Below are 25,793 nucleotides of genomic sequence, written 5' to 3'. Positions count from 1 at the left end.
TTTTCAGAGATTAGATCCGTTCAGAAAGAAGAAATTTTGGACTTGCTAAATCACAATCATAGGTAGACGAAACTTACGAAGAAATGCTAGCTGAACTTGCGGAGGATGATGCTTCGCCTAGAAGCGGTGATGACCAAACTTCTTTTCCGCCATCACTAACGAAAATTCCTCCGGACCTTGAAGGATTTATGAAATTTGTAAGAGATACCATATAAATTAATATGTAACTTGTATTTTGGCACATCTTGATTAGTTTCTTTTTCTCCTCAATTGTGGTATTAACACCTTATTGTGCTCATTCCATGTGTGGGAGGAAGACTAAGAAAGATATTGCTATGATTTTTTAATGCTATAATAAAATTATAACGCATTGCTTTGAATATCTTTTTAAAATATTTTTGTCTTTTTATATATCTTAAGCTGTATATATAGTATAATATAGTATATACTATGCAATTTGTAAATTATATTATAGAATTGTCACCTATATATATATATATATATATATATATATGTGACAATTCTATAATATAATTTACAAATTGTCTTAGATATTTTTATTACCATTTTTTTCTCTTACTTGTATAAAAAAAATTTTAAAAATAGAAAGTACCTGTTGAGCCCACTTAGTCCCGCTTGGATCCGCCTAGGCCCGGGACCGACCCACTTAACCCGGGACTGTTAGTTCGTGGTCCCGGTCCCGGGCCAGTTCCAACAAGAAGCCCGCGAAGCCCGAGACCGCTTAGGACCAGCCCGCCTAGGACCGACCTACTTAGGACCGGGCCAGCGAAGCCCACTTAGGATCGGGACCGGCCCACATGGCACTCCTAATATTTAACATTTCAATTGGAAAATACAACTGCATTATTTGAGAATTATTTGAATTCAACTTAAAAAAACTATTTTTTAGGCGTTTGGTCATACAAACTTTTTGGTGTCTTTGTATTTCTTTTAAATTAAATTTACAAACCTTTTGAAAGAAAGTAAAAAATAATTCAAACTATTAAAGTCGTTAATCCAAGCAGAAATACTCATAAAAATCTAAAATTTCAAATATTTTTCTGATAACTTTATATTATAGAAGTTTGATCCAAATTTTATTTAGTAGAATGAGTTTATTTTAGAAGAATTAATATTTAATCCATATATAATATGTGCATAATTAGTATATAATATAGATATATTGGCTAGGAAAGCAAATAGTGGAACATACTGCCTATTTATGTAAAGAATCTTTATTTTAAATTACCTCGGAAAAAATTTATACGAGGTTTTAAATAAAACTAACGACACTCCAACCGACTCGTCTCCTTCAAAGGGTTTAGGGTTTTAGTAAATTTAAACCTAACAATAAATTCATAGTTTTTCTTTAGTTTTCAAATTCCTATAGTTCAATTTCGCATTTAATCAAATGATGTTTCTCCGAAAAGCATCTGCTAATTTGCTCAGAAGATTCCGTTTTTCACCTCAATCACTTACTGCTACTCCAATTCAACGAAATTCCCCAATTTTACTATCCAATACTGGTAAAATTTTGAATTCTGCTATTCATTAGGATAAATATTTGATTTTTTTCGTATTAAATTATGTTCAATGATCACCATTTTTGCATTTGAGAATTTTTACAATGTAGAACGAGGTACTTTGCTCTGTCCCAGTTTATGACACTGTTTCCTTTTTAGTTTGTCTAAAAAGAATGACAAATTTCTATATTTTGAAATAATTTAACTTTAAACTTCGTGCCCATTCAAGGTGCATCAGAATATATTGGTTATAAGAATACTAATTTTCTAATATATGGTGTCACTTTTTTTATATTTGTAATAGATATTAAACTCTATAAGTAATGTGTGGTATTGAGGTGTAGTTCATTGAGGTATAATTAACTGATTGATTGTTTTTTTTTTTGGGCAGGAAAATGTAGATTTTCAAGTCAGCTAGGTTCTGGAGGGTACTTTTCAGACTCATTTCAATGGATTTTTCTGTTTGGACAAGCGGGTATTTACTACTCTTATGGGGTAATCCGAAAGTTAAATTGTTGTTTTAAACTACTCAGTTTTCCATTTATTTGTTGATGTCGTATGTCTATGTTTTAGCTTGTAGTATATTTAATATTTTCTGAACAATACATATCAGCTATATCCATTACCAATATGTTGCATGTCTATATTCATCCAACATTTTCGCAGAGGCAATATTGCAGTGCAGTCCTATAGATCTTTTAATTGTTTCTTGACTCAAACACGGTAGACCATACATTTCAATATGCATGAAACATTCGTTTTTATTGTAATTGTTTTGTCGACTCCAGGAAAAAAAAACAGTTCTACTGTAAAAGTAAACATCTTCCTGTATATATCATCATTATAGTAAAAATGATGATTTTCTCTAGAGCACCATATGTCCTGACATTAAATTTATGTAGGCATGATGTCGTATCTGGTTTTATCTACACTCTCAATAGTTTTCTCCGTTTTGTACTCCTCTTGTGATTGTGAAGAAAGCAGGAATCATTGAAAAACTTATCAATGACGTGAGCACAAATTGTACTATGATCACTTAAAATAAAAGTTGAAACGAATGGATAAAGTGCTTCAAGCTATATAAGTTCATGAATCGGAACCTTGATTTACTGTTTAGTGTATTTCTTAAAGCGATAGGTAACCATATTGAATTGTTAGTAAGCAAACAAATTTAGACTCTTTGTTTGTTTTTTAACCCAAATTTTCATGGTTTTGTTACCTATTTGCTGCAGGTTAGTGAAAGAAAAAAAATTCTAGTCACTTTGCTTGTCTCCTTATTTTTCATTACTTTGGCAAGCGTCTGTCTATACATATATAAAGTAGAGCTTGTTATTAAAGAAATACCGTCTGCTCTACTTGGATTACAAATGATGCACTAGAATTTTTCATCTTTTCATAGTACCACCCTTAACTTTCATTTTGGGGGGGGGGGGGATGAAAGTTTTTGGAATTTAGGGTACTTGTAGATATACCTGTAGCAATTAACTGAAATTAAGGTATTGCCTGTTAGAATACCATGTTAAATAATTACATTCTACATAATCTATGAAGACTAAGATTGTGGAGAGGAAAGAGATCAGTTTATTGTTTGTTTTCAATTTCTACAAGTTATCAATTTAAATTGAATGAGCGAAGCCCGTTTCCACATTCTTCTTAAGTATGTTGAGATAGAGTTGAGGATGGAAGAGAGTTTCTGAGTTTTTTTCTTGAGAATGTGTGTTCTACTGCAGAATTTCCTATCTTTTCCTTTCCTATTCATGTATGAGTGCCTCACTTTTTTTACCATTGATTTCTTCATTTTGATTCAACATTCTAAAATTAACATCTTAAAGTAAGGACCCTCATATATCGGTACTATTATTCAAGTGTTTGGTATATGCATATGTGTGTTGGCTGATCTGCTTGAATGATGTTTCCGAGTTCTTTGCTCTTGACCTTTTTTTCCCCATACTTTTGGGTCTTTAGCTGTTTCTTTAGTGAATTTAGTTCACAAATGTGTGGTTTGAAGTGTTTATTAGTGATATCGAGATGGTTTGAGTTATCAGTATATGCCATTTCTGAAGTCGTTAATGCTTCTTATTTTCCCTTCAAGTTCTGATCTATGTGAGTGCTGTTCTTATATAGCAGAAAGAACGCTCTGTTTTGACACAAGATACATTTGCATGGACATTTTTTAGTGCTTTCATGATCTATCTCAAATTGTTATTGTTCTTCCGAAATTTCGTTATTGAAGCCATGTACAATGTAAATTGCCAACAAGCCTATTTATATAAAGCATTAAATGTTTTCTCCTATTGCAGCTTTTATCCTTGGAGTAAATGTCACTCCTGCCTTGGCAGAAGAAGTTTCTACTCCAGCAACTACTGGAATTGATGCTGAAATAAGTGACCTGCGCAAAATTGAGGATGGGTCTGTGATATCTAATATACACACATCCAAATGGAGAGTCTTTACAGACAGTGGAAGGGATTTATTTTTACAGGCATGCAGGCCTCCTATGTTATCACTGATACTTTGTATTTATCTTTACAATTCAATTTGGTGGTCATACTCTCTGAACTTGCAGTAGTAATTGTATTCAACCAGGGAAAACTTGAGGAAGCTGAAAAACTGTTCCTGTCTGCACTGCAAGAAGCTAAGGAGGGTTTTGGAGATAGGGATCCACATGTTGCATCTGCATACAACAATCTGGTAGGTCCACTATAAGATGCTTTTTGTCCTTCAGGCTCTTAAACTATCTTCTTCAGGCCATTAATAAAATTATTTACCTTATCAAAGAAAAAAACCTGATACTTTAACATTATATTTCAAAATTATTGCTAATGCTATGGCTGCTAAGTATTTTTGAATCATCAAGTACTGGTAATTTGGAAAGTGATAGTCTTCAAGTTGCATTTTTGCATGTTAGTTATTTGGGAGTGATAATATAATTTCGTAGATGCCAAGGAAGTCAATGAATAATGCACATACTTTACAAAAATTAGGTTCTTGGAGACATGCTTATTCTCATTTCTATTAAGACTCCAATTTTCAGATAGTATTACATGGAGATGGTTGAATCTTTAGATGAATCCAATAACAATGTAAAATCACCCGTGTATGAATTGTCCATTACTTTGGATTTCTTATATTAAAAATATGCCACATGAAGAATGGAGTGAATACTTCTAATTTTAAGTAACAAGTTTGCACGAAACTCATTTTCTACTTGACTGATTAGTCTATTTAGAAAGGTTATTGGTTCTGTTTTTTTTGACAGGCAGAGCTGTATAGAGTCAAAAAGGCATTTAATAAAGCAGAACCTATGTACTTGGAAGCAATCACTATACTCGAGGAATCATTTGGACAAGACGATGTACGGTAGGTGTTGAGATGACTTTTCTTGAATATGTTTCATATATTATTGTGGAGACACATGGTTGTGGGGCATTCATACGTGTGCTATCTTAGTACATGAGTTTATTGGTCTTTAATTAATACCTTTCTCTTCTAATGGGTCAAATTTTGAGTAGAATCAGTTTATATATGAACCTTGCTACTCTTATACCGCCCAAGGTGAGGTCAGCTGTGTCCGAGCCTGACACTCAGGTTGAGTCGAAGAAAAGCATAGAAGGAACATGGTGAATCCTCAACGTTTGCAAACAGGTCAAACTATCAGCAGATCTGACTTCTTCCATGGTTTTCTATACGAAAGAATCATTGCATGCTAGTCTCCAATTATTTTATATTCAATCAATGAATCAATGCACTAAGCCTCTTTAAGTGGTTGGGTCAGTTTTATGAATTTTCTATGTAAAGTTTTTGCTCTATTAAAGTCCATTTCATTCCAATACTAAATCATTTGTCTTTTTAGACAAAAAGGAGTTCTCTAGGTTTCACAGTTATCCTGCATAAACACTTGTTTACTCCTGTATCTTCACTGTGTTTTCTTCTTAGTAAGTCCAAATTGATTCCGAGAGTTTATAGGTCTTTCAAAACTTCTTTTCTCCATGTGAGTTTAGGTGTACCTCGTCTCTTTTTATCACCTTTAATTATCATATTGTCACACCTCTGATTGATGAATCTGGAGGTCTACTTAGGACATGGCCAAACCATCTCGTGTTACCTCTTAATTTATCCTAAATTCGTGCTACTTGCCCTCTCTTTGGATGTGATCATTTCTAATCTTCTCTAATCTCAACTTCACATCCATCTTAAACATTTATATAACAGTCAGGATTTCGAGGTCCAGTGTTTATTCCCCATGTAATATTAGCGATGCTGCGGCTGTTCTACACCGTACTCACCCATTTATATAGGGAAAGGAATGCTTAAACGGTTTATAACAGTACAAGAGGAGAGCAGTAGTAAATGGAAGAGTTTTTGGCATAGTTATTCAAACCATGCATAAAGCTGATGGTGTACTAGAGAACAAGAGGATAGAACAAGAAAAGGGAAGATTGTTGACATTTAGTTTTCCATGCGACGAGGAAATAAATGTAGGATCTATTATTTGGATATGTTGGTATCTTAAATGCAGACAGTAATTCAGAGAGTTAGATTTGGTTGATAAATATAGCACGTCAGTAATGAGATCCTGAAATTGCATGATATCTTCCCTGTCCTGTGTGAACAGCAAGTACATGATTCTTATTTTCATCCTAAGTTGTAAGTTATCATGGTCCCATGGGTAAGAAATAGTAATTAAAGACTAAATGACTTACGAAGTAAGGAAATTGGAGGAATATTTTTGAAACTCAGGGTAGCCAACCGTTTTGTAAGAGGTCTATAATACGACCCATATGTAAAACGTCTTCAGCATTCCTTATGAAGCAAGATGCTCCATTAGTTGCATAATGATCGATCTACTCTTGTCAGTATCATGGTGCTGGTTAGGAAATGCATTGCCTCTATACAAGTCTTGTTGGAAGATATATCATAGTTAATCTCCAAGGCCACAAATTTAGTATAGAGTGAGAGTTACTTCGTTAATCCATCTAGCTGCATTTTTGATTACTCGCTCGAAAGTTGAGTATCACTTCCCCTTATATGCTTTCTTTTGTGTCGTAGAGTTGGGGCAGCCCTTCACAATCTAGGCCAATTCTATCTTATGCAAAGAAAACTGGAACAAGCTCGTGGTGTCTATGAGGTAAATGAGCAAACATTTTCAGACACTTAATTTCTTTGCAATTCTGATTCACAAAACTTTTATGACATTAAAGTCATGTTCATGACATTGTTGTATTATTTCTTAAGATACTGGATGGGTTTGCTTAGAAGTTGTGGATCTTATCTGCTCAGCTGGCATAATATTGTAGCGTTTCCATCCCAAACATCCTTTGTATAATGTATTCTTTATTGAAGGACTTGAATTGGATTCAAGCTTGCCGTCATTTGACCTTATCTTTTTTTGGGTTACATTGGCGTATCTAGATTTTCTTTGTTATACCACCTTCTTGCCATGATATCCTGTGTAAATCATTTTTTTTTCTTTTTCTGTGTACACTATTTGACTTTTCAAGAATGGCTTATATTATGTGACTTTACACTTAAGTATTAGCATTGGAAACAGTCCTACTCTAAGTTAAATGCTTCTAATGCTGACTTGAGCATGGAGCGTGAGTTTCATTCAAGTTGAAAATAGTTGAAATTAATTAACATTATCAAACTATACTTAAGTTGGGCATACCTGTATCACATATTGAATGTGTTCTTTGACGTGGTAAGTAAAAAGTTGAAAATTTGGATTGCCAATATGAAGGGAACATGCTGGGGCCGTTGATTACTTTTTCGGTTCTTCATAATCGAAATAAGAGAAAGGTTTATTGAGAAGTGGAAGTGTAGTGCTTATGCAGCTTTCCGCAAAGCATATGACTGAACCTTCCTTTTTTAACTCGGTGGATATAATTTTGGTATAGAACGGTATATATTTAATTTGGATGGTGGGAGTGATAAAATGTTGCCTTCACCAGTAGGTCTCTTGACATGCTTGAGGAATGATTGTCGGTTTTAATCTGAAGTGTAGCTTTTAGTTGGCAATTGCCTTCCTTTTTCTTCAAAATTTTCAGGTGCCCTTGTGTATCAATTACTGATATCGTTTTCTTTTCTTTTTCCTCCATATTATTAACATGGCAGCGTGCTTTAAAGGTATGTTGTTATTACCATGACTAGCGGTGTAATTACTTCAGTTGTTGCTATTAAGTTTCCAAATATATTTCTTTCACCATTTAAACTTGTAGATTAAGAGGCGTGTCTTAGGGGAGGCTCATCCGGACTATGCTGACACCATGTATCATCTGGGAACAGTAATACCACAGTTTCTGCTCCACTTCATGTTCATATAATCCTTATGGTTGGTAGAAAACAAACTTCTTGTAACCAGTCTAAAATGGAGGTTAACCCAAATATGGAGAATAGGGCGCAGTTACAACTCCAAGTAAACAAGTGGAATACCAGATACAGAGCTACCCTGTAGCTAATAAACAATTAATGAGAGGGATACACAGTTTTGTTCATGGGCTTAATTACTTACTATCTTTCTCTCTATCTCCGGTTAGGATTTGGGTTTATTTCACAATGGCTGTAATAATTCATTCTATCTGTTTTGATATAAAATCAAGACATATCCTCTAAAAACAAAAACGCAAGAAGACAGGGGGAAAAATGGCTACCAAATGAATGCCCTTAGCCAAGCTGAAATGTCAAACTTTGAAGTAATCTCCTTTACAGCTTCTGCCTCTTATTGTTTCCATTGCCATAGATGCAATATCTCTAATCTATCCTTTTCTTCTTCTGCAACTATATGCATCTCACTCATTCAAGTTTTGTTTTATCTTCAATCTCTTATTCTTGTTAAAATCTAATTTGTAGCTAAAGCTCTTTGGCTTGTATTTTATGTTTAATGGTTGAGTTTTTTCCTGTGTATATGTTTTATGTTTCCTCTCTTTCACTTAGTTTTTTCTGATAGCTTTTCCTTTTTTTATTCAGTAGTTCGCATCTACCTTTATATGCTTTTGGCTAAATAGAAAATGTAGACAAAATTAAATTTTGAAAATATGGTGCATATAATTTCTAGTGCCTCTCCCGAAACTGAAACCACTTCTGCTGGTGGGCAGTCTTTTCTTATGTAGTCTTTAATAACTTTGACTGACAAGAGAATCCCACTCCACTTCCAGGTGCTGTATCTTCAGGGGAAATACAAGGATTCAGAGGCTCTGGTTCGCGATTCTATTCGGATTTTGGAGGTCCCTAAATTTGTTACACGTGCTGATCGTGGGTATTCTATTATAGTATGATCTGTGTTTCTGTTCTTACAATTTTGTTTACCATTGTAGGATGGAGGTCAAGGTGAATCAATGATATGTACCAAGAGGCTGCGACAGCTAGCTGAGGTTGTGCTTCTAGGCTTTTTTCATTTGTTCCAAGGTTATGCGAATGTTGATTGTGCATAGAGTAAAAACCATTGAGGTTACTCTCACTGGGTACAATTAATCTAGCTTAAAGTTGTGCTATATGAAGGAACCGAGCACTATTTTTTTTTTACCCGAAATTGTTTTTGGGTCAGTTCTGTGTGATTGAGACTTAAACTTTATGTTACCCAACAAAAGGATATTTCAGAAGATTGATTCAATTCTGCTATCTGAATATGTTGACTCAATTCTGCTATCTGAATATGTTGACTCAATTCTTCTATCTGAATATGTCCTAAAAGCTATGCATGTATTTGTCTGGAAAAGACTTGTTCAAGCATAGAAAGAGCAAAATGACCTGGTATCACAAGCTAAATATTTTCCTTCTGTTTCCTGATAATGCAAATAACTCTATTAAAACTTTTCCAAGGTACATTCCAAGCTTTTGCATAGGTAACTGCTTTATTAGCCTATTATAGTTTCAATGCTTGGGTAATAACTCTGGTCCTAACTAGCTCCGCACTATGAATTACTGTTGATCTGTCTAATTAATGTCATCTGAAACCGGTGAACATTCTTTATGTATTTTGTTAGTAGTTCAACAACTTGCATCTTAGTGGATCAAAGGAAAAAGCATGTTACATTTACACTAGGAAGTTTCTTGAAATGAAATCTGTCATTCTCTACGTAAGGGGAAATACATTGCAAACGACTTGTTTGGCTATAATTGGGATTCCCAAGTCATTTTCTTTTATCTTTCTTTTAACTCATGAATACATCTGCTTATGGTTCTTTTCTTTTAGGCTTCTGATATCTCTTTTGTCGTCCTTTACTAATTAGCATACCATGTCTTAGTATACTTACAATATTGAGCTACTGCACAAATCAAGATATGTAACTCTTAACAGATATGCCTGCTTTTGTCTGTCACAAAAATCTGAATTGCTTGGTAAAGTTGGCTTACGATCTACTCTCCTTTGTAGATATATATTAAATCTGACCGAAACGAAGAGGGTGAGAACGTGCTGAGAAAGATCCTGCATATTATGGAATTAGCAAAGGTCTACCAACCTCTCTTTTTTCTCCTGAGATAATTTTTATTGTACCTAAGGTTATACTTCCAGTTCGTTTCCGATTTTGGAGTGCTGACATCTTCATTGTTAGGTTCGTAGTTTAACATGCATATTACTTGTTTAACTTTATTTTTGTAGATAAAATTGTGAATAAAAATTTTAATTTTCCTTTAATGAGCATTGGGTGTTCTAATTTTTAAAAACTTGAATCCCTTCTGGTTTCAATGGGAAAACAAGACCTACCTCTAGGTCTCTTTCTAAACTGTTAAAAAGGGCAGCCCGGTGCACGAAGCATCCCGCATTCACGCAAGATCCAAGGAAAGGCCGCACCCAAAGGTGTGATGTAGACAACCTACCCTAATGCAAGCATTAGTGGCTGCTTCTACGGCTCGAACCCGTGACCTATAGGTCACACAGAGATAACTTTACCATTGCTCCAAGGCTCCCCTTCTTTCTAAACTGTTCAATGAGCAAAAAAGGAAAAAGATGAAGAGAAGAGAGACCATCAAAAGTTTTCTATTTTATTGCTTTCCACAACGTCGGACTAAAATTACAGCTCCAGTGTGATAGTTTAGCAGTCTAAAGTCTAAACATAAGTTTGTGACTAAGGTAACAAGCAAACCAAGGATATTTCTGTAGGGTTTCCTAAATTTAATTCAAATTTATGAAAACTAGATGAAACAAGAATAATTTAAATCTTTCAATCAAGAGCTTAGTGGATGCAAAGGGAAGGGAATGTTTATTTTGCGGCTGACAGTAGTATGGTGCTTGGCTTGCATTGCAATATCATTTGCTAGTGTATCCATGGAAAAGCATTACAGGAAAATCAGAGCACTACTTTTCAATTTTCAGCATTATGTCAAAGCTGCTTAAGCTAACAAAATTCCTTTTGCTTGGTAAAATAGCATCATCACAATGCAAGAATATTCTAATGCTTTCTGATTTAATTACTCATAAGGGAAAACCTGTGACTTTGATGAAGATATTTTACCTCGTGCCAAACCTTACTTCCAAATTTTCTTTTCTGAAGATGCTTATGCTACGAAATTGAAATAAAAGGATCTCCAGCACAATTCTGGTTATATTTGGTGTTACTTTCCTTTTAAAGCGTCTAGAGTTCAAAGTTGGACCAAAATCATTGACCTTTAATGGATAATTTCCATTTTTTTTCCTTCTGAAATTATTCTGTGTTTCCAAACCTTGTTGCTCTATATCCATAGTCATGTTCTCACATGTTATTACTGATATCTACAGGGTTGGAATTCTTTAGAGACTGTAGTTGCAGCTGAACGCCTGGCCTTGACCCTTCAGTCGCTAGGAAACTTGAAAGAAGCTCAAGAGCTTTTAGAGCGGTGAATCATGTACCCTAATTAATTACTGAGTAAGGTGTATGCTTTTAAGATTCTGATAAAACATGACATGATATAATTTTTTGAGCAGGTGTCTTGATGCCCGAAGAGCTTTACTCCCTGAAGACCACATTCAGGTTTCTTCCTCAAAATCCTCAACATATACTAGCAATTCAAGATGATTATATTAGCTGTTCATTTACTATGAATTCTATGTAATTTCCCTTATCGTTCTTCATTATTAGATTGCTGCGAATTTCCTACATATTGCAAGAGTGAAAATGCTCGTCTCTAACAAGCTCCAAAAAAGTAATGTTTATCAAGCAAGGACTGAGCTTGATATGGCAAAAGATCTTTTAAGCAAGTCGATAAGGTATTTATTAGTCTTAGCTTTGGTTTTCTTTTATATTTTTGTCTTACATTTGTCTGTTAAATAGTTTTGATATTAATATCATCTCTTAAAGGTATAATTGTTTTTGTCCATGTTCAATTTTGAAATATCTCTTGTTTTGTTAGTGTTGAGTTGTCCCACATCGGCGGGATTTGTGTTCCTTGGTCTCTTTATATGGTCTTGGGCAATCCTTACCTCATAAGCTAGCTTTTGGGGTTGAGTTAGGCCCAAAGTCCATTTATCATGGTATCAGAGCCAGGCCAATCCCAATTATTGTTACCGATGTTGGGCCCCCATTTATGGTGTCTACGCTCCAGTTTGCTGGCCTGGGCGTGAGGGGAGATGTTGAGTTGTCTCAAATCGGTGGGATTTGAGGTCCTTGGTCTCCTTATATGATTTTGGGCAATCCTCACCTCATAAGCTAGCTTTTGGGGTTGAGTTAGGCCCAAGGTCCATCTATCATGTATCCGTTGAGATTTAGTTTTCTGTTTCTGATTCAGCAGTTCTGTTGAGTGCATCATACTGCAATTAACTACACCTTAATACCAAGCAAAATTAACTAGCTTTACACCGACCATCAGTATACTGCAATCCTTCTTTATCTAGGTTTGGGACCGACAATTTGAGAAACCTCAGACGGGCAGAATTGCATGACCACCATATATATTTTTGATAAGATAATAATTGTAGATCTCTAGTTATACAAGTTAAATACAAAGGGCAGATAACGTACACCAGAATATGGTTCTCTGCAAAAGAGACAGAATTATCTACTAACTGTAACCTCATGAGTGCATTAAGATTAGCAAGGGTGCTAAAGACTGGTTCTCATTCGTACAGAAGAATATTCTACTCCTTCAATGGCTAGCTTACTGTCTTCTCTCGGGACTACTCACGTAAGCGTCAAGGGGTCTGTATTCCATGCTCTGCAATTCAGCACTGACAACCATAGATGGCCGTGTATCTTGGTTCGTCAGTTTGTACAATTACGTGATGAGGTTTTGGAATTTGTTCATTGTCCAGTATTGCAGGTTTCTCTTTGAACCTCAAGTCTAAAAAGAGATCCGTCTGTCCTGAGTGCATGAACACGTATTATTTGTCTCTTACTTTCTTCTGGGACTGTTTAGCTATGTGTGTTGATCAATTATGGTAGTTTTGACTCATTTGAACTTAGTAACAATTGCTCGAACTTTAAGTTACCAAATTTTGTATTAAATGTGTAATTGGTAGCAGGGAGTTTAAAGCGTCTTTTTGTGTCAAAGGAGCTGCTACTCGATGCAGTGTACAGGTGAATAAGGAATTGAGATTTCCTTCCTGAGAAATCTTTTGTTTTTGCTCAAGATAATATATCTCTGTATGATCAGAGATATTTATGCCATTTTGTAACTTATACCTCACCCTATCTAGGAGAAAGTATAAGCATCCCTTTGTAAACTGGTCCGACAAGCTTGTGCATTATCAATATTGGTGACATCATGGCAACTTTCCTCAGTCTATTGTTTTTCTTAACTGATGATTGTAGTGTGGCTCGGGGAAATCTGGTGCCTTCCATGAAAGAGAAAGGAAATAAACAGTCTTATGGAGCATCTATGGCAACAGTAAGGAGCAGGCAATCAGCAATGATTATCCTGGTCAGTTCCCATCATAGATTGTCTGTGAAGTGAAACAGTCAGTTAATTGTTGTCCTCTGCTAACTTCTGTTATTTAAGTAATCCAACCGATATTTGTTTTAGGATGTTAAAATTATGAGATCCTTTATTGTTTTTCTTTTTTGTGAAGTAGAGGCATATGGGCATATGGTGTTCCTGTTTCTGGATGCAATAATGTACAGCTATGTTTTTCTCATTGTGAATTTGCTTCATTGGTTGGTGCCTGGGCAGCAAGTAACTCTGCCTCATGTTTTCTTTTGTTGGGTCCACGTTTTGTAGTAAGCAGGTTGTAGCAGAATATGTCTTTCAATCTTCTCAAAATTCTTCTAATTTATTACATTTCCTACTACCTTCAAAGTATACAGTTACGATTTAGAGGGAAAAGATAGTTAAAGTTATGTCGATGCTTCATGAGTCTAGGTAAATTAAGCGAATCTCAGATGAATTGACATATTCTTTCTTTTGCGCCAAGGGAGCTGAGGCGATTCAGGATTTCAATGTTGGATAAATATGCATAATAGCAATGTAGAGTTTCTTCCTCTTATATGGAAAAAAGACCCAATTGTATTCCATTTATGGACAAATATATACATTGACATATTCTTTCCATCCATAAAACAACTATGCCTCAACTCAAGCTTTTTTGGTGGCTATATGAATCTTCAGTATCCATGTCACTCCACTAGACCCATTTTAGTCTAATATTCATTTTTTACGTTTTGTAAGTCTCCAACTCGGAACATCACGTGTCAGTAGCGTTTCAAACCTTAAGTCTCAAGGACATAAGCGAACCTCTTTGACCGCTGGACTCCAGTTCTTTGTTTATAGGATTGGGCTCTTCGAGAAAACAAAATCAGGGCTTTAACTGAATGAAGCATTAAAACATAATAACTATTCGACAAAAAAGAGGATAAGGCACTAGGGGTAACCTTCTGAAGTGAGGTGCTCCACAACCTTTTTGGATGGGCAATTAAAGTTTTTTTTTTTTTTTTTTGGTTGGTAAAACAGTGAAGTATTACCATTGACAACCAAATGTTTACACCTAATGAGCACTTCAGAGAGATCTCCAAAGCCTTGAACAAAGAAAAACATCACTCAACTAATTACATAGCTGCTGCCTCAAATAACTACATCTACTTGCTTTCCTAGAGTATTTCAAGTGTTCTACCCTCTCTACAATCTCTTTCTTTATCTGCATAAACACAGCCTCAGTATTTACATTTATCCCTCTAAAAAGTTTCCAATTTTGAGCCTTCCACGTGTGGTAGAGCTTTGCACCCCATATTGCTGCTGCTAATTCCTTCTTAAACTGCTTCCAATGTCTGGTTTTGATCCATTTCATGCATTGAGTTGTCCCTTTCCTCTGCATTCTGATACCCGACCACATTTCCAGTTCATCTTGCAATTTCACTGTCCAACTACACTCAGTAAAGAGGTGTAACTGGCTTTCAGCCTTGTTCTCATCACATAAGCAGCACATTCCATCATCTATTGGTATATGGAGTCGGATCAACTTCTCTTTTGTTAACAACTTCTCTTGATTAGCCAACCATACTATAAACCTATGTCTAGGTAGCATAATGTTGTTCCATACTAAATCAGCATTTAACATTTTCTCCATGCTTCCCAGTAAGCTAATATAGCTTCTACTGACAGAATATGACAGGTTGTTTTAGGATTTATTCACATTTTGCCTCTTTTTGAGTTAGTGAGCCCATTGTGCTGCTAGGAGCTTTTAGTTATTGTGTTTGGTATGGAATGTTCACTGTAATGTAACCCTCCTTTCTTTGACAAGTAAATGAAGTTTCATCTTTCATTTCAACCTTAGCCTCTCTAAAAGAGGATATGGAAGAGACCATTTAAATTTCTTTTGGTGTTATTCTATATGATTTGTACATGATGTAATTTTAGCCTAGTGGTAAAGACTTTTCACCACCAATCATTAGGTTGAGGTTCAAGTCACCAAGGGGGAAAAAATGGTAAAGGGCCATTTCTGGGCCCCTGGGTAGGGGATTTGACGTTTGGAGTTCACCATATCAGGAAAGGAAATTATTTGCAAAAAAAGTAATCAGTGCGACCTAGTATAATCTTTAAATTAAGAAGCTTAAGATTTAGAAGCGCTATCTAACTGAATTCTCAATTTCTAGAGGGCCAATAGATAGTTTTGCTTGAGTTTCCTGCTATATATGGCAGATTTCAATTAAATCTCCTCATTCATGAGGTCCTGTGGACCTCTTAGATACTCTTACCAAGAGTCTGCAACAGAGAATTGTGGTCTTTTGAGTATTAATATTCAGGCATCTATAGAATTCCTAAAGGTTGGAGAATGTGTTCATCTCTTCTTCCTCTGTCTGGCTTAACTGACTGATCACTAGCACCCTTTTTAAAAAATAATTTTTAAAAACTTCTCCTGTTTTAAATTAGCTTTACTGTGGATTTGCCTGCAGTTGCAATCACTTAATGCCCTTTCATTGTTGGAGATGACAAAGCTGGAGCGTGAAGAATCAAAGGTTAGGTTATATCGGTTGTCTCTCATTTACAATCCTATCTGTTTCTCTGCGATGTTTCAAACATGATGAAACTGATTTTTGACTGCACCTTCTACTGAAACAGGACCCTTATAACTCTGAGGCAGAGAGTGCTCTTCGTGAATGCATTTCTGCATATAAGGAGGTATGAGAAGTTCAGTTTTATATTGGTCAGTAAGTTTAGTTTATTCAATTCATTTATGCATATTAGTTAATGATCTGCATTTGCACTTTGTTATCATGATCTTGTGGCTTTACTGGCTATTACCTTTTTTTCTTGGTTCTTGCACCACATGGGAGCTTAGAATACACCAATTATAAAGTCCCAAGGAAAGTGTAGTTGAGGAACTTCTGTTTCTATCTTTAGATATAGTTTCCTTGGAGCAAGTCGAATTCTCCTTTGAACGACAAATGTTTGGTTATCAATTACGTGTCATGATGATAGGGCAATCTATGTCCTTTCAGGATATTGTTGAGGTAATTGCTAGTGTGCTTAATGATAAATTTACAGGCTTTGTACAGAGGCGGAGCAAGGATTTCAACCTTATGGGTTCTGAATTTTGGGACCACGACTTCAAGTGTTAATGAGTGGGTTCTAGATTTAATATTTATACATATTTCATGAATTCAAATCATCAAACGGAAAATGGTCAAAAATGCCCCTAACGTATTGAAAATGGTTCAAAAATACCCTCTGTTAATCTTTCGGTCCGCAAATGGCCCTAACGTTTGTTTTTGGGCTCAAACTTACCCCTATATCTAACAGAAGGGTCAACAATATCCCTAACGTATTAAAAATGATTCAAAAATACCCTCGTTAACCTTTTGGTCCGCAAATGTCCTACCGTTTGTTTTTGGGCTCAAACTTACCCTTATATCTAACAGAAATAACCTGGTCAATTTTTTGACTTTAACTTCGCCATGTGGCATTTTCTTAATCCGCCACGTGTATTATTTGTATTAAATAAAACCCACATGTATCTTTTAAAATATCCAACGACCCTGACCCGCTCCTATATATTTGGACGGTCGGCTAAAAATAATTACATTCGCTAGTTAAATATATAAAAAATATACCTTGATTATATATAAAAATATGTATATTATACATTAATATTTTAATATATATTTTACATGATATTATTTTTAGGATAAATTATATGGTGTAGTTTTTCCTATTAATTATTGTTAGTTTATAGATATGTATAGTGTAGTCTTGTCCCACATTGGAAGAGGAGTAATATCTCCTTGTAGTGTATAGCTATAAATAGGGACCTCTTGTATTGTATTTATCATCCAATATCAATAACATATTTTCTCCCGTGCCTTCTCACATGGTATCAGAGCATTAGTGAGAAAAGATCGCTGTGCGTCATTCCAGCGTTAACCGGGAAGAAAAAACTTAGTCATCGTGTAATTTTTCTGGTGACCTAAGGCTTGTCTAAGTGAAAGTCACTTTCTGTCGGTGTTGTGCTAAAACCAACACCACCACGAGGTAGATCACCCTCCGACTACCAACCCTTAAAATTTTATCCGGCAGAAAAGCCGCCACGTGCCGGCAACAACTTTTCCGGCAAGGGTTCCGGTCACTTTCCGGCCATTTTTTCGCGAAGCTTCTTCAGGACAGTGTGCTCTTCTCAAAATTCCGAGCCTACCCATCTAATTCAAATCAAATTCCGGCCACTTTTATATTTTTCCGGCGTGAACAGTGACCTTTCTGGCCATTTTTTGAAAATATTTCTTCAGGACAGCTTGCTCGCAAAGGAATTCCGAGTCTATCCATCCTGGTTACAACAAATTCCGACAACTTTGGAGTTTTCCGGCGAGTTACAGTGTTTCCGGCGTGAACAGTGTTTCCGGCACAGAACAATGTTCTGTTTCCCTGCTGTAAACAGTGTTTTTCAAGCTATTTCTTCAGTTTTCTCACAGGAGTTACTTATTTTCAATATTTCAAATTAACCCTACTACTACAAATTGGAGCGACATGGGAACCGATGCTTTGAATAGTCGGATGGTTTCTTTAGCAGAGTATATTGAGTTCCTTCAGTATAAAGCATGTAAGCAGACATCTTCTCAGATAGCTTCTGTTGTTCAAACAGGTAATAGCGTGAGTTGTTTCTCCCAATCTTCATCCTCTGAGTCTTGGGTCATTGATTCAGGTGCATCAGATCATATTTCTGGTAACAAATCTCTTTTCACTACTATTTCGTATTCTCAATCTCTTCCAAAAGTCACAATGGCCAATGGGTCTCAAACCATGGCAACTGCAATAGGCCTAACAAACCCACTTCCTTCCTTACCTTTAGATTCAGTCCTTTATGTTCCCAATAGTCCTTTTAATCTCGTAGCTGTTAGTCGCTTAGCCAAATCACTTAAATGCGCTGTTTTATTTCTTGATGACCATGTTTTTATACAGGAACGCAGTACTGGGCGGATCATTGGTACCGGGCGTGAATCAAACGGACTTTATTACCTTATCCTTGCTAAATCATATGGACTCACATCTTGTCTTCCTTCTACAACTTGTCCTGTTACTGATTCACCAGATTTATTACATAAACGGTTGGGACATCCCAGTTTGTCAAAACTTCAGAAAATGGTATCTGGTTTATCTCACTTGTCAGCTCTAGAGTGTGAGTCATGTCAGCTCGGTAAGCATACCCGCTCCCATTTCCCCGGGCGTCTTGATAATCGAGCAGAGTCACCTTTTACTTTAGTCCATTCAGATGTTTGGGGTCCTAGTCGGGTCAGTTCCACCTTAGGATTCCGCTACTTTGTCAGTTTCATTGATGATTATTCCAGGTGCACTTGGATATTTTTGATAAAAAATCGATCTGAGCTGATTTCTATTTTCCAGACCTTCCACGCTGAAATTCAAAATCAATTTGGGGTTTCTATTCGCACATTTCGTAGTGATAATGCCCGGGAGTATTTGTCTTCCCCATTTCAGCAGTTTATGAAATCTCATGGGATTATTCATCAAACATATTGTCCGTACACATCTCAACAAAATGGGGTAGCTGAAAGAAAGAATAGACATCTTATTGAAACTGCTCGTACCCTACTCATACAATCTCATGCTCCGTTGCGTTTTTGGGGGATGCCGTTCTTACATCTTGCTATCTTATTAATCATATGCCATCTTCAGCTATCCAGAACCAAGTTTCATTCTTTGTCATGTTTCCCCACTTACCTTTGTTCTCTCTTCCACCCCGTATTTTTGGAAGCACTTGTTTTGTCCATAACCTTACTCCAGGAACAGATAAGTTAGCTCCTCGTGCTCTTAAGTGCGTATTTCTGGGTTTCTCGAGAACACAAAAGGAGTATCGATGCTACTCTCCTAACCTCCAGCGGTACCTTATGTCCGCTGATGTTACCTTCTTTGAAACTCAATCATACTTCACAGGTTCAGGTCATCACTTAGATATTTCTGAGGTACTACCAGTTTCATCTTTTGGAGATTCAGTCACTCCAGCTCCACCACCTACAGCTCCAGTTGTAGCTCCACCACCTATAGCTCCAGTTGTAGCTCTACCACCTATAGCTCCAGTTCCACCACCTACAGCTCCGATTGTAGCTCCACCACCTATAGCTCCAGTTCCTCCACATAATCCAGTTCAACCTTCTGCAGTTCCACCACTCTTGACTTATCATCGTCGTCCACATCCATCATCAGGCCCAGGTGATTCACGCCCCGCATCAGATTCTGCACCTACTACGGACTTGTCTCCTCGTAGTCAACCAATTGCATTCCGCAAAGGTGTACGATCCACACTTAATCCTAATCCCCACTATGTCGGTTTAAGTCATCATCGTCTGTCGTCACCATATTATGCTTTTATATCTTCTTTGTCCACTGTTTCTATCCCTAAGTCTACATGTGAGGCACTATCTCATCCAGGATGGCGACATGCTATGATTGACAAGATGTCTGTTTTACATGCGAGTGACACTTGGGAGCTTGTTCCTCTTCCTAGAGGTAAGTCTACTGTTGGTTGTCGTTGGGTTTATGCAGTCAAAGTCGGCCCGGATGGCCAGGTTGATCAGCTTAAGGCTCGTCTTGTTGCAAAAGGATATACTCAGATTTTTGGGCTTGATTATAGTGATACTTTCTCTCCCGTGGCTAAAGTAGCATTTGTTCGTCTCTTTTTGTCCATGGCTGCTGTACGTCATTGGCCTCTTTATCAGTTAGACATTAAGAATGCTTTTCTCCACGGTGATCTTGAGGAAGAAGTTTATATGGAGCAACTACCCGGTTTTGTTGCTCAGGGGGAGTTTAATAGTTGTGTGTGCAGATTGCGCAAGTCACTATATGGTTTGAAACAGTCCCTCGAGCTTGGTTTGGTAAGTTCAGCACAATTATTCAGGAGTTCGGCATGACTCGTAGTGAGGCTGATCACTCTGTGTTTTATCGGCATTCTGCTCCTAATCTGTGTATTTATCTAGTGGTTTATGTTGATGATATTGTTATTACTGGTAATGATCAGGATGGTATTACTAATCTGAAGCAACATCTCTTTCAGCACTTCCATACTAAGGATCTGGGCAGATTAAAGTATTTTCTAGGTATTGAGGTCGCTCAGTCAAGCTCAGGTATTGTTATTTCACAGCGGAAGTATGCCTTAGACATTCTTGAGGAGACTGGAATGAAGGGTTGCAGACCTATTGACTCTCCTATGGATCCGAATGCTAAGCTTCTGCCTGGACAGGGGGAACCTCTTAGAGACCCTACGAGATATAGGAGGTTGGTTGGCAAATTGAATTACCTCACAGTGACTAGACCTGACATTTCTTTTCCGGTGAGTGTTGTAAGTCAGTTTATGGATTCTCCATGTGATAATCACTGGGATGCAGTTGTTCGCGTTCTTCGGTATATAAAGTCAGCTCCAGGCAAAGGATTACTATTCGAGGATCGAGGCCACGAGCAGATTGCTGGGTACACAGATGCTGATTGGGCAGGATCACCTTTTGATAGACGTTCTACGTCTGGATATTGTGTTCTAGTAGGAGGTAATTTGGTCTCGTGGAAGAGCAAGAAACATAATGTAGTTGCTCGATCTAGCGCCGAAGCCGAATATCGGGCCATGGCTATGGCGACGTGTGAGTTAGTTTGGGTCAAGCAGTTGCTCAAGGAGTTAAAGTTCGGAGAAATCAGCAAGATGGAACTAGTGTGTGATAACCAAGCTGCTCTTCATATTGCGTCAAATCCGGTGTTCCATGAGAGGACTAAACACATTGAGATCGACTGTCACTTTGTCAGAGAAAAAATACTTTCAGGAGATATTGTTACAAAGTTTGTAAAGTCGAATGATCAACTAGCAGATATTTTCACTAAGTCTCTTATTGGTTCTCGTATTAGTTACATGTGTAACAAGCTCGGTACATATGATGTGTATGCACCGGCTTGAGGGGAGTGTTAGTTTATAGATATGTATAGTGTAGTCTTGTCCCACATTGGAAGAGGAGTAATATCTCCTTGTAGTGTATAGCTATAAATAGGGACCTCTTGTATTGTATTTATCATCCAATATCAATAACATATTTTCTCCCGTGCCTTCTCACATGGTATCAGAGCATTAGTGAGAAAAGATCGCTGTGCGTCATTCCAGCGTTAACCGGGAAGAAAGAACTTAGTCATCGTGTAATTTTTCCGGTGACCTAAGGCTTGTCTAAGTGAAAGTCACTTTCTGTCGGTGTTGTGCTAAAACCAACACCACCATCAGGTAGATCACCCTCCGACTATGTTTGCAAACTAAAATTTATATTTGTTAAACTTGTTAAGATCTGCAAAATTTTAAGGGAAAACTATGCCGTATAATTTCTCCTAAAAATAATATCATTTAAAATATTAATGTATAATATACATATTTTTATATATAATCAATGTATATTTTTTATATATTTAACTAGCGAATGTAATTATTTTTAGCCGACCGTCCAAATATATAGGAGCGGGTCAGGGTCGTTGGGTATTTTAAAAGATACAGGTGGGTTTATCTAATACAAATAATACACGTGGCGGACTAAGAAAATGTCACATGGCGAAGTTAAAGTCAAAAAATTGACCAGGTTAGTTCTATTAGATATAGGGGTAAGTTTGATCCTAAAAACAAACGTTAGGGGCATATGCGGACCAAAAGGTTGACAAAGGGTATTTCTGAGCCATTTTCAATATGTTAGGGGTATTGTTGGCCCTTCTGTTAGATATAGAGGTAAATTTGAGCCCAGAAACAAACGTTATGGGTATTTGCGGACTGAAAGGTTAACAGAGGGTATTTTTGAGCCATTTTCAATACATTAGGGGTATTTTTGGTCCTTTTCCGATCATCAAATACACTGCTTGAGCAAAAGCTACTGGGTTCAGTCGAACCCGTAGGCCGGCTTGTGCCTCCGCCCCCGGATCTGTATAGTAGTATTTTAGGACAGAGAAAGCAGAGTATAAGGACTTCAGACCTGTCCAGGCTCTCCAATAGAAAAATTAGATGTCACAATAGCATCTTACGTGATTGAGGCAGCACATATTTCAATTCTTATTTGTACAAACCATGACATAGTTTTTTTTTGGGCGTGTAATGTTCTTTTGGAAAAAAAAAAGAACATAGAAACTAAAAAACTATACTTACTCTGGTCAAGATGGTTCCCACAATCAAGATTTTGAGAGATGCAAAAAGTAACTCTTTATTTGAACTTTTGGACAATACTATTCCCAGTTACTCTACAGTCTACATCTAAATATGACACGGTAAGGCTCATGAGCCTTTTCTGATGTACTACTTTACAAATATTGGAATCATCAAGTGTTTTTACTTTTAGTGGACGAAATATATATGATGTATATTCTTGCTTATAGTTTTATTGCTGTTGCTTGTGCAGTTTGTAACTGAGAAGTCATTGTCTGATGCTCCTGGAGTAAAAGCTGAATACCTCTTGTGCTTGAAGCATCTAGTTGATCTATTAAGTGATAACAAGACCTCGAGCACTGATCGATCTAGCAAGCCTGCTTTACAAGAGTTGAAAGATGAAATTAAGCGCGTAGAAGTTGAACTCTCGAAGAAAGGAGGGCGTAGAAGTTGAACTCTCGAAGAAAGGGGGGCGTAGAAGTTGAACTCTCGACGAACGAAGAGTGCAATAAAAGATGAAAAAGTAAGTGAAAAACCAGTCGGAGATGAAATGTAAAGATTTGATCAAACCAGTAGCAGAGATGGGATGTACACTATTTTCTAATCCCTGAGATTTGTAGGGGAAAAAAATAAAACAGGAAGGAGAAAGAGAAGTTGGTGTGCTTTGATCTGACTGTAAAAGGCTATATTTAAATACAATTATACATGCAAACAGAGTTACTATTGGCAATATTAGTGAAACATGTGACGTATCTACTGCTCCCCGTTTCAATTTATGTGAACCCATTTGACTAGGCACGCAGATTAAGAAAAAAAGAGAAGACTTTTGAACTTGTGGTGTAAAATGAAGTACATATATTTTGTGTGGCTATAAATCATTGCATAAAGGTAAATTGTTTTCAAATTGGGAAATGGGTCATTCTTTTTGGCATAGACTAAAAAGGAAATATGTTCACATAAATTAAAACGGAGGGAGTATATTTTTCGATGCTTGATTTTATTATAACACATTATTAAATTTGTATTTCGTTTATGTAATAAGAGTAGTGTTTAGACATTTTAAACATTCTGAATAAACTAATCAAAGTAGCTACGGCTACACCATATTGTTTGATTCGATATTGAAGTATAATTATCTTTATTTTGAACGCCCAATTAGAGGTATGGCGGCAGATCCTGGAATCTAAAGGTTTCAAGTTGAGCAGGACCAAGACATAATACTTGGAGTGTAAGTTCATTGGCGAGACTCAAGGAGGGGAAGAGGAGGTGAGACTGGACTCACAGGTCATCCCTAAGAGAGGGAGTTTTAAGTACTTTGGGTCTATTATTCAGGGGATGGGGAGATTGATGAAGATGTCACACATCGTATTGGGGCGGGATGGATGAAATGGAGACTCATTTTCGGTGTTTTGTGTGACAAGAAGGTGCCAACGAAACTTAAGGGTAAGTTCTGCAGAGTGGTAGTCAGACCAACAATGTTGTTTGAGGCTGGGTGTTTGTAACGACCCGACCGATCGTTTTTAGTGTTACAGTCTCGTTCACCCATTTACTGCTTATCCTGTGTTCAATTATAATTTTGTGACTCGTCGGAGAGGTTTCAGAATGAATTGGAACACTTAGTTTCAAGACTTAAAGTTTAAGTTGAAAAGGTTGACCGGATGTTGACTTATGTGTAAACGACTCCAGAATAGAATTTTGATGATTCCAGTAGCTCCGTATGGTAATTTTGGACTTAGGAGCGTGTCCAATTTTTTTTTGGAAGTCCGTACTTAAATTAGGCTTGAAATGGCTAAATAAAAATTTAAGTTTGGAAGTTTGACCGGGGAGTTGACTTTTTGATATCGGGATCGAAATCCGATTATAAAAATTTGAATAGCTATGTTATGTCATTTATGACTTGTGTACAAAATTTGAGGTCAATCGGAATTGAATTGATAGGTTTCGGTATCGAATGTAGAAGTTGGACTTTGTTAGTTTTCGTTAAGCTTGAATTGGGGTATGATTTGTGTTTTTAGCGTTGTTTTGATGTGATTTGAAGGCTCGATTAAGTTCGTATGATGTTTTAGGACTTGGTGGTCTATTTGGTTGAGTTCCCGGGGCTCTCGGGCGAGTTTCAGATGGTTAACAGATCAAATTCGAACTTAAGGAAAAATCTGAAATTTTCAGTCTTTTGGTGCAATCGCACCTGCGGAATTTTGGGTCGCATGTGCGAGCTGAGGAGCGCAGATGCGACCATGAGGGGGAGCTGGGCAGAGCTCGTAGGTGCGACGATTTTTCCGCACCTGCGTGGTCGCAGGCGCGGTGATGGGCTCGCAGAAGCGCACCCGTAGGTGCGAAGTTTGGGAAACCAAGTGATTTTCGCAGAAGCGGTTCCGCAGGTGCGAAAAGCCTAGACAAAATGTTAAAAACAAGATCCGCAAATTTGGCTTCATTTCTAACATTTCCAATACGGTTTGGGCGATTTTTCAGAGAGAATTCACGGAAAATCTTGAGGTAAGTCATTGGTGATCATTGTTAGTCAATAATATTGGATTATCATTGAGTATTTCGACTAGATTACATGTTTTTGAGGTGAAATTAGAGGGTTTGGGCATAGGGATTTCAAAATAAGAATTTGAGATTTGGAGGTCGAGATGATGTCGGAATTTGGCAAAATTTGTATCGTTGGACTCGTGGTTGAACGTACATTCATATTTTGTAACTTTTGTCGGGTTCTGAGACGTGGGATCCACGGACTATTTTTGAGTGTAATTTCGGATTTTGTGGAAAAAATAGTATTTTGATATGGAATTAATTTTTATAATTTGTGTTGACTGAATCGAATTAATTGTGACTAGATTTGAGCCGTTCGGAAGTTAATATGCGCATAATGGAATTTATGGAGCATAGTTTAGCTTGCTCGACATTGGATTCGGCTTGTTCGAGGTAAGTAACACTTCTAAACTTGGTGATGAGGGTATGAAACCTCAAATTACGTGCTATGTGATTGGTATTGAGGTGACGCACATGCTAGGTGATGGGCATATGGGCATGCACCGTGTGAATTGCGACTCCGTTATTTCGGTGGTACTGTGTAGTTACCTGACCTTATCTGTAACCATGAAATCTCTACGTACTAGAGCTATTGGCCTGTGATCCATGTTAGAAACCATGCCTAGGCTACATGCTTATTCTGTTGGGACCCATTGAGGTCGTTACTACTATCGAGTTATTTGCTTAAATTGAAATTTCATACTCAATCATGTTCATTCGATTCATATCATATCTCAGTC

The 25,793-nt window shown here is 36.9% G+C and overlaps 1 protein-coding gene across 5 annotated transcripts; it reads left to right on the top strand.

Moving 5' to 3' along the window:
• The first annotated feature begins 1,246 nt into the window (after positions 1-1,246).
• On the top strand, positions 1,247-23,271 carry LOC107764830 (uncharacterized). 5 transcript variants are annotated; one of them, XM_075224711.1, is made up of 18 exons: positions 1,253-1,526; positions 1,915-1,998; positions 3,824-4,005; positions 4,110-4,214; positions 4,783-4,883; positions 6,573-6,651; positions 7,638-7,649; positions 7,742-7,807; positions 8,678-8,746; positions 8,837-8,893; positions 9,895-9,972; positions 11,239-11,336; positions 11,425-11,470; positions 11,579-11,706; positions 13,247-13,355; positions 15,821-15,883; positions 15,987-16,046; positions 22,775-23,271. In XM_075224711.1, the coding sequence occupies exons 1-18, from the start codon at positions 1,412-1,414 to the stop codon at positions 22,973-22,975; spliced, it is 1,653 nt and encodes a 550-aa protein (XP_075080812.1). In that variant the 5' UTR covers positions 1,253-1,411; the 3' UTR covers positions 22,976-23,271. The 5 variants fall into 5 exon arrangements, with proteins under 5 accessions (XP_075080813.1, XP_075080812.1, XP_075080814.1 ...); XM_075224715.1 differs by having other exon boundaries at positions 1,276-1,526; positions 1,915-2,018; XM_075224712.1 differs by lacking the exon at positions 7,638-7,649 and having other exon boundaries at positions 1,247-1,526.
• Positions 23,272-25,793: the final 2,522 nt, after the last annotated feature.

The sequence above is a fragment of the Nicotiana tabacum genome, chromosome 11 (genome assembly GCF_000715075.1).
Source record: "Nicotiana tabacum cultivar K326 chromosome 11, ASM71507v2, whole genome shotgun sequence".
In the NCBI taxonomy this organism is placed as follows: Eukaryota; Viridiplantae; Streptophyta; class Magnoliopsida; order Solanales; family Solanaceae; genus Nicotiana; species Nicotiana tabacum.
The sequence above is the reverse complement of the archived record's forward strand: the minus strand, read 5'-3'. Positions and strand labels throughout refer to the sequence as shown.

Excerpts from the sequence above, each read along its gene's own strand:
- LOC107764830 (XM_075224711.1), top strand. The coding sequence starts at position 1,412 with ATGATGTTTCTCCGAAAAGCATCTGCTAATTTGCTCAGAAGATTCCGT. Across the intron at positions 1,999-3,823 it reads TTTTCTGTTTGGACAAGCGG|CTTTTATCCTTGGAGTAAAT; the intron begins GTATTTACTACT and ends CTCCTATTGCAG. Across the intron at positions 15,884-15,986 it reads TGGAGCGTGAAGAATCAAAG|GACCCTTATAACTCTGAGGC; the intron begins GTTAGGTTATAT and ends CTACTGAAACAG.